The 12,463-nt window shown below is 42.7% G+C and overlaps 1 protein-coding gene across 1 annotated transcript in view; it reads right to left on the bottom strand.

The window, feature by feature from the left end:
• hapln1b (hyaluronan and proteoglycan link protein 1b) overlaps nt 1-12,463 on the bottom strand; it is a 125,990-nt gene that overhangs the window by 19,642 nt on the left and 93,885 nt on the right. The window contains exon 3 of the mRNA XM_041186902.1: nt 10,740-11,108. Within this exon, the coding sequence (XP_041042836.1) occupies nt 10,740-11,108 (369 nt within the window). The remainder of the gene's footprint in view (nt 1-10,739; nt 11,109-12,463) is intronic.

Here is a 12,463-nt window from a genome sequence, read left to right as displayed (position 1 = left end):
TTCGCATCGCACTTGTTCCTAAGTGGACTTTCAGTTCCCAGAGTGACCTCATTCACAGGGCCCCACACACCAAAGCAAAGATCATGGTCTGGTGATTCATGGGGCCAGAACGTGCAAGTTGGTGGACATCCCCTGAGATAAAAGAAAATGGCATTGAGGGTTAGGTAAGATGTGGCCATATTCCCTCACTTAAACGTTACTCTTCCTAGAAACTGTCAGCAATGAACGTAGCATGGGCACGTCTCCCATGTCTTCCTTCCTCCATGGCGTGATCGTACTCATACTGACCCACAGCAACCTCCTGAAGTTCTTGGGCTTCCAGATCTTCATTCTCCGATGAGCTCCCATCCTCCTCCAGGTTATCCTCTGGCAGGGATTCACCTCTTTGTATTGCTAGATTGTGAAGGGTGTAACACACTGTGATGATGCGGGAATCCCTATCAGGAGTGTATTGTAGCGAGCCACTTGAGTGGTCCAAGCATCAAGCGCATCCTCAGAAGCCCGATGGTATGCTCTATAAGGGAGCGCGTGGAGATGTGAACAGCCTTATACCTCTCCTAGAAACGACTCTAAGGGCGACGCATCGATGTTAACAGCCAGCATTTCAGTGGGTACCCCTTATCCCCAAGCAGCCGTCCCTGCAGACCTAATGGCCCCTCAAAAATCTCAGGCACCTGGGAGTGACTCAGGATATAGGAATCATGGCAACTCCCAGGTGCCATGCACAAACGTGCAGTATGTGCTTCCGATAATCACACAACAGTTGTATGTTGATGGAATGATAGCCTTTGTGGTTTATAAACATTAGGGCCTGCTGTCATGGAGCCCGTATAATTACATAGGTGTAGTCTATTGCACCCTGCACTCATGGGAAACATGAGATGGCAGCTAGCCAGTGAATCTAGCAGCCTGGCTATCTTCGTCCAGAGCAAACCTGAAATAATGATGGGCCTTCCTGTAAAGGGCATCTGTGACCTCCTTTATGTATCAATGTGTTGCGGACTGATAGATACTGCATGGGTCCCCTGTTGATCCCTGGGAAGACCCAGAGGCAAAGGAATTGAGCACTGTGGTCACTTCAAAGCTACTGGCAGGGGATACCCTCCAACTCCACATAGCATCAAGTCTCATGAAAAATGTGGCATACGTGATGTACCAGAGCTTGGGACAAGTGCAGACATGCACAGCATTGCCTCTCACTCATTTGTAAATAGGAGACTCTTCTACAATAAAGCCTAGGTCTGGAAAGTTGCCCCCGTTGTTTGGGTCTCTCCTCCTGACACTCCTGTTTATACTCTGGCTCCGCTTGACCATGTACCTCCTGCTGGAGCTGCACGCGGAGTCACATCTCCCTTCTTTGCCTCCTCCATTGCATTAGGACCCTGACAAAGGCAGCATTGATTCCTAGATCCATATCTGCTTTTGCCTTCTCTGAAAGGAAACATTGAAGATGTTAATGATGCAAGGGGAAAGAAAGTGAAGCTCAGGAGATGACACTTTTGGAGACTGTAAAGGTCCATAATATTTCCTGACCTACTTGCATGGCGGCTGATGCCACCTTGTCCCTGAGACACTAGCAAACACATCGAGGTGACCAAGATGGCACCGCAGATATGTAACATCTTGAACCCTGCATGGGATGCTAATGTTTAATTGAGATGTGTGACCTAACCTAGCTCTGTGCTTCAATATCTGATGTGGCATATTACTGACCAATCAGTTGCTCATGATCAACGAGCATCTTTGGCCTATTAGGAGTGTCAAATCTGGTGAACACGTGACAGGCCTGCATTGATGGAATGCCATATATGATGTAGCTGTGCCTCCTTCACTATTGCTTGCATTCACAAATTCAACATTCCTATGCGTTACTCTTGAGGTGCAGTGACTGCGATGTGAAGCCACTGAGTTCTGAGTAGCCCTTTAACAGCGCTAATAAAGCCATTTGCTTTTAGTGGCTTTCACCACAAGGGGGCCTTCCTCCTTTCTTTCTAAGCATGTTCTTGTTCACTCCTGCGGCAACAAGCAGTTAGAGGGTGACCCCCTTGTGTTTGCCCTTTCCCCTGACTGCCATTCCACAGCCTTCCCTCCCCGTTGCCTCCCTCGTGTTTGTCAACCCCATCCTTGTCTCACAGCCTACCCCTGGTTGAAGTGCTAGTTTCTGAGCATGGAGGGCTGCATAGTGGTGTTCTTCAGGACAATGCAGGCAAAGACCAGGAGCAGACCAACCCTACAGCCCCAGCAGTGTGGCGTTCACCGCAACAAGACTGCGCAGCACTATGGCAGGTAGGCTATGTATGTTTCACTCACCTTGAAGTTAAGAGGGAACTGAGGTCTGATTGTGCATGCCACCCCTTTTCAAAAGGGTTTGAGGCTGATGTAATTTCCCGTTGGTGTAATGCAAGATTGGAAGGCCTGACAAGATTCCGGCGAGCAGCTGTTTTAATGAGCATTCATGACATACAAATGGCGTTCATGCCACTAGCTGGAGGGATAACTGGCCCACCATAAACCCACCATTGGGAGAATTGCAAACTGTTTTATGCCGGCAGATTTCCGATTTTTTGCCTGCTGCTGGATTCTCCGCTCCCACCTGCCACGAAATCTGCTGTGTGAGCATTGGAAAAATTCCATCCACAGAGTCTACGGAACTCTTATAGACAGCGGCTAAGACAATTCAAGTTCAAACTAGAGAGTGGTCATGTGACCCAGCTCGTGGGTGAAATATGCTGGATTTGAACTAACAGCCAGAGAGACTGCCACAAGGATAGAAGGGGCAACAGCCCACTCTCTTCTTCTGAAACCTAGTTCTTCAAAGCTCAGCTGTTTGTGGTTTGAAAACCCAGTAGAAGATCTCATTACTGAAAACCAAGAGTTCTTGAAGGAGGATTCCAAATCAACACCACTGTCTCTAAGAGAAAATAGAATCAACTAGCCACGGCTGCAGATCCACTACTCCAGTGAGAAACCCAAGTGCCTGTGGAAAGTGACTCTTCAGCTATAAACAAGCATCCAGACAATCTGTGAATAATATTTTCTTACTTTAATATTTTAATTGGCCAAGTTTTAAGATCTGATACTCTGTAAAGTTTTATGTTTTTTGTATGCATGCTTGGGGTGTTGTGTGTGTGTCTGGATATGTTTTGTATTCGTGGAAAGTTGAATATATTTGTACATTTTAAACTTTTTTTTATTAATAATTAATAATTTTTGCATCTTTACCCGAGTGAGTTTTAGCAATAAAACTATTTATTTGTTAACTTAAGGAACTTGGCTGACTTATGTCTTGCATCAAGCTATACGACAGTTAAGTACGCATACTGAATTGGCAATATCAACTTTTCAATTTCAAACTTTTTTAAAAAATTAATTCACGGGATGTGGCCTTCGCTGGCTGGACCAGCATTTAATGCCCATTTCTAGTTGCCCTTGAGAAGGTGGAAGTGAGCTGCCTTCTTGAATCGCTGCAGTCCATGTGGTGCAGCTACACCCATAGTGCTGTTAGTGAGAGAGTTCCAGGATTTTGACCTAGTGACAGTGAAGGAACGGCAATATATTTCCAAGTCAGGATGATGAGTGACTTGGAGAGGGAATTCCAGGTGGTGGTGTTCCCAACTATCTGCTGCCCTTGTCCTTCTAGATGTTAGTGATCGTGGGTTTGGAAGGTGCTGCCAAAGGAGCCTTGGTGAATTCCTGCAGTGCATCTTGTAAATGCTAAAAGCAAAAAACTGTGGATGCTGGAAATCCAAAACAAAAATAAAAATACTTGGAAAAACTCAGCAGGTCTGACAACATCTGCAGAGCGGAATACAGTTAACGTTGAGAGTCCGAATGACTCTTCACACACTGTTGCTACGGTGTGTCAGTGGTGGGAGGAGAGAATGTTTGTGAATGTGGTGCCAATCAAGCAGGCTGCTTTGTCCTGGATGGTGTCAAGCTTCTTGAGTGTTGTTGGAGCTGCACTCATCCAGCCAAGTGGGGAGTATTCCATCACACCTCTAGTTTGTGCCTTGTAGATGGTGGACAGGCTTTGGAGAATCAGGAGCTGAATTACTCGCCTCACGATTCCTAGCCTCTGACCTGCTCTTGTAGCTGCAGTATTTATATGGGTAGTCCAGTTCAGCTTCTGGTCAATGGTAACCCCCAGGATGTTGGATAGTGGGGGATTCAGTGATGTCAATGCCATCGAACATCGAGGGACGATGGTTAGATTCTCTTTTGTTGGAGATGGTCATTGCCTGCCACTTGTGTGGCGTGAATGTTACTTGCCACTTGTCAGCCCAAGCCTGAACATTGTCCAGGTCTTGCTGTATTTGGACATGGACTGAGGAGTCATGAATGGTGCTGAACATTGTGCAATCATCAGTGAACATCCCTACCTCTGACCTTATGATGGAAGGAAGGTCATTGATGAACCAGCTCCCAATATGGTTGGGTCGAGGACGCTACCCTGAGGAACTCCTGCAGTGATATCCAGGAACTGAGATGACCGACCTCCAACAACCACAACCATCTTCCTTTGTACTAGGTATGATTCCAACCAGCAGAGCTTTCCCCCTGATTCCCATTGACTCCAGTCTTACTAGGGCTCCTTGATGCCACACTCTGTCAAATGCTGTCTTGATGTCAAGGGCAGTCACTCTCACCTCACCTCGGGAGTTCAGCTCTTTTGTCCATATTTGAACCAAGGCTGTAAAGAGGTCAGGAGCTGAGTGGCCCTGGCGGAACCCAAACTGGGTGTCAGTGAGCAGGTTATTGCTAAGCAAGTGATGCTTGATAGCACGTTGATGACCCCTTCCGTTATTTTACTGATGATTGAGAGGAGACTGATGGGGTGGTAATTGGCCAGGTTGGATGTGTGGATTTAAACTAGATTTAAATCAACTCAGGAGTGGGACAAAGGGAGGAGTCAGTTCACCCCTCCTAACTTGGTTGTAACAATATGAAGAGTCTACTAGTCATATGTGCATGATTACTGCAAGCAACACAAACACAAAGATACACAGACTGTCAGATATGTGTATAATTAGGTACTTCAATTCAAATATGTACTCATTTAACATTCCTCACAATGACTTGCTAGCACCTGAGGGGCATTCTGATCCTGTGAAATTTCAATTATTCATTAATAACATCTGCACACTGCAGCTAACATTTTTGTGCAGCTTTTCTCCATATTGTCATAATTTGACTGCGACACACACAATTTGCACATTTCTCCTGCAAATTCTGTGTATATTTCTTAAATTTCAGAACAGATTGTCAAAATACTGTTGCAAAATTTGTGAAGAACCAATGAGAGGATTTCATGTGTTTTTTTCACTGGACTCATTACTATAAATTTATTCATACATACATATGCATGCCTGCAACCTTTCCACATAAATCAAGTCAAATTGAATCAAATAATATAAAATCTGTCAGCTTTCAGGGTGGAAAGCAAATGTAAATTATTTATAATTGACTGAATTGTGCGACTCTCCTAGCTGCCTTTTTGTATGTTATTTTCCACCCCACCACCCCACCCCTGCCATCTCATTAACTTCTCTGAAGCATTCATCATCCCTGTCTGAAATTTCAGTAATAGCTGTTTTCAGGCCAAAACAACTCTTGATCTAGCTTCAAGGAGATGAATCTTTGCAGTGAGTTGGTTAATCTTTTGGATTTTGTTTAGATTTCTGTCTGGCCATTCTGAGGCAGTGGGTCTGCACACAACTAAGCTGCGTGATCAAATTAATTTTAATTAACCAATATAGCCAAAATTCAAATTTCCTTTAATAACAAATTTCCTTTAATAAAAATGTTAAAATGCTGGAAATACTCAGCAGGTTAGGCAGCATCCGTGGAGTGAAACAGAGTTCATGTTTCAGGCTGAGATAAGCTTTCATCAAAACTGAAATTTTCTTTACTAGATTTACTGGATTTTTATTTTATTCTCAACACTTCATATCAGAGAAATATAGGGCAGTGCCAGGATATGTAGGACAAGTTGTAGTTCAATTTAAATTTAAAAATTAACTATCTTAATTTTCACAGCATAAGAGGGTCTAGAAGTAGGATTCAAACTCTTTGGTAAATGTCACAATTCCCCAATTACACAAATCTGATCCAGTCACATTGTCAGCAAAGTGCCAGTGATAAAATTCTACAGCTTTTGTTGAATGGTTGGATATAAGGAATTCAATATTCACTTAAAATTTAGCAGAGGGACACAAAGATCAGCTTGAAGGTCCCCGATGTGTTTCTGTTTCACCTCCTGATTCCCTAAAGTTTTGCAGTTCTTTTTTTACCCTGGATACCTGATGTTACACCTCTCCTCTAGGGATATGGAGAGCTAGTAAGAAAGTGGAGTTGAGGGAGAAGATCTGCCATAATTGTACTGAATAGTGGAGCACGCTCAAAGGGCTGAATGGTCTACTCCTGGTTCTATTTCTTATGTTCCTGCCCTGATTCCTTGACCTTCTACTGCTCTTGTCCTTGTGGCACAATTTGCTGATGTTGTGTTATTCCCCATCTGTCCTGACCCCTGACCCTGCACTTCTACTTTTCCTGCCCCAGGTTCCCCGACATAGTATTACTGCTGAGTTCTTTGGTATGTTGCCATTGATCTCCTATCATGGATCCCAGTGTTCTGCTGGGCTTCTCCAAGCTGATTCACCAATAATGTGTGCTCTTAAACATGAACATTAGACTGAATCGGGCACACTTCACAGGAAGCACATTAGAAATAAATGCTTTTTATTGAGGTAAAACCTTTGAAATCTCAAATCAGTTGTCTTTTTTCTTCTGAAGTTTCATTAAAGAATTGTGAAGTATCAACAGAAATATTGAAAATAAAATTAATTTGGTGACAGTATTTTCAGTTGTAATTATTCATTCATTCTTTGAGGGACAGGATTTTTAATTGGAAATTGATTGAAATCCTGTCTATTAATTGTGGCAAATCTTGCGCTAATGAATATTATTCAGAATTGCAGAGAAAAACATAATTTAAACAAAATGTGGGACATGATCTAAAACACTACGTTTCACTATCTGGGTCAGGCTGCAGTGCACTGCAGTGGCTATTTGCAGATGCTATCTCACTACTGATTGATGTGGGAATCTGGTCTACTACCTCATTGGTTCATCCCTCTTTATCTAACGTAGTAAACTCATAACTTTCCCGATTGGGAAAGAGGGCATCAAAAAGGTACCTGCTATATAAAATGTACATTTCTAGTTCCAGTCTGAAACATGTAAATATAACAAACAAATAAACTGAGACATTTTGCAAAAGTGAGTAAAGGTCTATAGTACCTGAGCATCAACATTAAGGACACTATCTACAGCCTGGGTTACCATTGGCCAGCAACTGTACTGGACCAGCCATATAAATACTGTGGCTACAAGAGCAGGTCAGAGGCAGGCAATTCTTGGGCAAGTAGAGTGACTCCCAAAAACCTGTCCACCATTTCCCAGTCTCAAGTCAGGATACACTCCACTTGCTTGAATGAGTGCAGCTCCAACAACACTGAAGAAGCTTGACGCCAACCAGGACAAAGAAGCCTGCTTGATTGGCACCGCATCCACCACCTTAAACACATTCACTTCTTCCACCTTTGACATGCAGTGGCAGCAGTGTGTACCATCTACAAGCTGCACCAAAGCTCCCTCGACAGCACCTCCCAAACCCATGACTTCAAAGGACAAGGGTAGCAGATACACAGGAACATCATTCCCTGCAAGTTCCCCTCTAAGCCACACACTATCCTGACTTGGAAACATATTGGCGTTCCTTCATTGTTGCTGGGTCAAAATCCAGGAGCTCCCTTCCTAACAGCACTGTAACTGTACCTAAAACACATGGACTGCAGCAGTTCAAGGTGGTTCATCGCCACACCTCAAGGACAATTAGGGATGGGCAATAAATGCTGGACTAGCTAGCGAAATCTACACCCTGTGAAAAAATAAATTAACAAAAAGCTCTAAATTCTCAATTAGAAACAACCAGAGCTGCCAACATTGGGGGAGGGTCAAGAGTAAAATTTATTACCAAAAGAAATGTGATAGATTAGATGCTCATTTCAATGCATGGAGGAGCTGTGTTTATTTTTTTTAATGAGTGAAGTGCATTGAAATAGGTCACATTTTGACTGTGTTTCAATGCAAATGATTGAGACTTGACAGGCAAGGAATTATCATACTGGTGCTGCAGGAGTTTGGCACATTGCTGTTATAGACAGATTTACACTTTATAAAACCTATCCTGTGCCTTTCCTGGGAAGTTCTATTTCTATCTTCGGTGCAAAAGTGGGAAATTACTGCTCCATAGGAGCGACTTCTCTTATGAAGTCTCTCCACTATCTCTTCTAAAGCTATTACTGCTGCCTTAGTTTATACTCTGCTCAATTATTTTATATGAAATAGATCCATCAAAATTACATACTTTTAAATTTAAGAAACACCAATCTAGTCATTCCTTCTATAATCAGAAGATGGAACTTATTTTGTAGCTTTCTTTTCCTCGCATTTTTAGAGTACTTTGTATACTTTAAAGTACATGCTAATTGACAGCACATCATAAAACTGATGGGATGGTCATAATCTGCTATTTTAAGGATGGTGGTTCTTAACAATGTAATTGAGTTCTCTCTTTCATCACAATTAGATCTCAGTGAAAATTATGCCAAATGTCAGAAATACACTTTTTAAAATATGTATATATTCCTTAGAATGGAAGGCCTTCTTATCATACAGGACACCAAGAGATAATTTCTATTCTGTCCAGCAGAGTCCAGAATTTTCAGAACCTCATGGTGCCTTAATAGAAAGAAACCTCATGAGATAAGAGAGAAAAATACACCAAAAGGTCCAAATAAAAATAAATACAGATAGACTGGATAAAGACTCAAATATTTGTGATATTTGAAGGAGGGAGAGAGAAACAAATGAGAAAGGAAAAATGGGTGGATTATAGAGATTAAAGAGACTGACAAAGGGCGAGATCTTCCGCCAGGATCGTCTGGTCCTGCTGAAAGTCAATGGACTTTCTGCTGGGCTGCCAAATTTCCCACAGTGAGTTCAGAAAATCCTGGCTAAAATTAAAGAGCCTGCTCAGCAATACTCAGTTTGGGGTCTACCAGGGCAACTCGGCTCCAGACCTTGTTACAGCCTTGGTCCAAGTGTGGACCAAAGAGTTGAATTCCAGAGGTGAGATGAGATCGACTGCCTTTGATTTCAAGGCAACGTTTGACTGAAATTGAATCAATGGGAACCAGGAAGGGTGCAGAAGGGAGAACCTTTGAGGTCTGGATTCAACATAACATAAGAACATAAGAACTAGGAGCAGGAGTAGGCAATTCAGCCCCTCGAGCTTGCCCCACCATTCAATATGATCATGGCTGATCTCATTTCGGCCTCAACTCCAATTTCCTGCCCTCTCCCCATAATCTTTCAACCCGTTACTAATTAAAAATCTGTCTATCTCCTTCTTAAATTTATTCTGCGTCCCGGCATCCACTGCACTCTGAGGTAGTGAATTCCACAGATTCACGACCCTTTGAGAAAAGTAATTCCTCCTCATCTCTGATTTAAATCTACCACCCCTTAGCCTAAAACTATGGCCTCTCATTCTAGAATGCCCCACAAGGGGAAACATCCGCTCCACGTCAACTTTGTCTATCCCCTTTAGCATCTTATATACCTCAATTAGATCTCCTCTCATCTTTCTAAACTCTAGCAAGTATAGGCCTAAACTGCTCAATCTCTCCTCATAAGACAAGCTCCGCATCTCTGGAATCAATCTAGTGAGCCTCCTCTGAACTGCTTCCAATGCAACTACTTCCTTCTTCAAGTGAGGGGACCAAAACGGTGCACAGTACTCCAGTTGCGGTCTCACCAATGCCTTGAACAGTTGCAACAACACTTCTCTATTTTTATACTCTATTCCTTGAGCAATAAATGCCAAAATTCCATTTGCCTTCCTTATTACCTGCTGAACCGGCATACTAGATTTCAGCGATTCATGCACAAGGACACCCAGATCCCTCTGCACCGAAGCATTCTGAAGTTTCTCTCTATTTAAAATCGCCTTTTTATTCTTCCGACCAAAATGGATAACCTCACAATTATCCACGCTAAACTCCATCTGCCAAATTTGATTCAAATACTGTCCAATTGATTCAGCCTTGCCTGTCTACTGGATGGAAAGATCTTAAATAAAATGTTCTGTTGAAGAGTCATACGGACTCAAAACGTTAACTGTGTTCCTCTCCGCAGATGCTGTCAGACTTGCTCAGTTTTTCCAGGTATTTTTGTTTTTGTTTTGGATTTCCAGCATCCGCAGTTTTTTGCTTTTAAATAAAATGTGTTTGGTCAGTCTTCTACTGAGGTGCTTGTAGTGGTCTGAGGTGAGTTCCACAGAATTTATAGTATATTTTGAGACCACAGAATGAAACTGGCACCAACTGGCCAGTCAAATATGGAAAATGGCAAACTCACACTGGTGCATTAGGGGAGGCTATGCTGAGATTGGAGGAGGGCATGTTAACAGGGCAGAGTAAAAGTAGCTTTGCTCTCCCTGCCCAGGGAATACTACTTGCTGATATTGGGTGTTACAGTCCTTTGAAATGACATCATTCACCTGAATGAATACAACACTGAGCAAAATCCTTTTCAAGAAATACACTCTACCATGATATTTAGTGATAATGAAACAAATAATTCTTCTGCATATAAAAATTTAAACATTTTTGTACCTTGAAGATCCAGCAACACAGTTCCGGTGACATCGTCCAGTCCCTCAATTATTTCACATTTGTAGTTGCCGTAGTCCTCCAATGTTAAATCTGTTATTGTTATAGAGGCATCATTCTCATTTTCTCGAAAAACTCTTCCTTGGTAGTTTCCAAAACTTTTCCAGTTGTTTCCCAATGAAACAAATACATCAATTTCCTTGAGGTAATCTGAGGTGAGTTTGGTCCACTTGATCCTGACCTTAAGAGGGGCTTGTACTGCACGCACAGGCACAGGTTTGTAATAGAATTTACAGGGCAGAGTGGCATTGCTACCTCGGTATGAGACAACTTTAGGCTGTTCTATCTTTATGCCCAGTCGTGATCCTTTATCTACAAAAAGAAGAATAATGGATAGTGTTAACAAAGATCCTGTTGCATCATCTTTATGTAATCCTTATACTGCAAGGAGCAGTTTAACGCCATAACTTGCTATTGAAGTAACTCAATATTGACAATTTGATACATGAAAGTTGAGATGGAATAAGTATCCAAAGTTTGCCTTAAATGCTCAGATAGCATAGTACCAAAAATGTGCCCAAAAAATGTTTAAAACAAATTTATTAATGGGGAAAGACCTTCTTAATTTAAGTATTCCTGTTTGTTTTAATATTATTTCTGAAGAATATTCAGAATGCCTTTTGCCTTTTAAGAAGTTTTTTTAGTATATGAATGTAAGCGCTAGCTGCAATTTTTTATTTGGGAGAATGAAAAATATCATAAATCAGACAACTACTTTTAAAATTATTATTTCAGAAATGTGAAAATCAAATTTAAGGATTGCAAAACTATAGTTCAATATCCTACAAAAGGGAATGTCAACATCTGCGAGCGTCAACTCGCAGACACTTCCTCCTACCTCTCCCTGGACCATGACCCCACCACTGAACATCAAGCCATTGTTTCCAGGACTGTCATTGACCTTATCTCCTCTGGAGATCTTCCTCCCACAGCTTCCAACCAGATAGTCGCCCAACCTCGGACGGCCCGCTTCTACCTCTTACCCAAAATCCACAAACAGAACTGTCCCGGTAGACCGATCGTGTCAGCTTGCTCCTGCCCCACAGAACTCATTTCTCGTTATCTTGACTCCCTTCTCTCTCCCCTTGTCCAGTCCCTTCCCACCTACATCCGTGATTCCTCTGACACCTTACGTCACATCAACAATTTCCAGTTCCCTGGCCCCAACTGCTTCCTCTTCACCATGGACGTCCAATCCCTCTACACCTCCATCCCCCACCAGGATCGTCTGAGGGCCCTTAGCTTCTTCCTCGAACAGAGGCCCGAACAATCCCCATCCACCACTACTCCTCCGTTTGGCTGAACTTGTTCTCACGCTGAACAATTTCTCCTTCAACTCCTCTCACTTCCTCCAAATAAAAGGTGTGGCTATGGGTACCCGCATGGGCCCCAGCTATGCCAGTCTCTTTATGGGGTATGTGGAACATTCCTTGTTCCAGTCCTACTCCGGCCCCCTTCCACAACTCTTTCTCCGGTACATCGATGATTACTTCGTGCTGCTTCATGCTCTCGTCGGGACTTGGAAAAATTTATTAATTTTGCTTCCAATCTCCACCCCTCCATCATTTTCACGTGGTCCATCTCTGACACTTCCCTTCCGTTCCTTGACCTCTCTGTCTCAATCTCTGGTGATAGACTGTCCACCAGTATCCATTACAAGCCTACCA

Source organism: Carcharodon carcharias, chromosome 4 (genome assembly GCF_017639515.1).
Source record: "Carcharodon carcharias isolate sCarCar2 chromosome 4, sCarCar2.pri, whole genome shotgun sequence".
Classification (NCBI taxonomy): Eukaryota; Metazoa; Chordata; class Chondrichthyes; order Lamniformes; family Lamnidae; genus Carcharodon; species Carcharodon carcharias.
The sequence above is the reverse complement of the archived record's forward strand: the minus strand, read 5'-3'. Positions and strand labels throughout refer to the sequence as shown.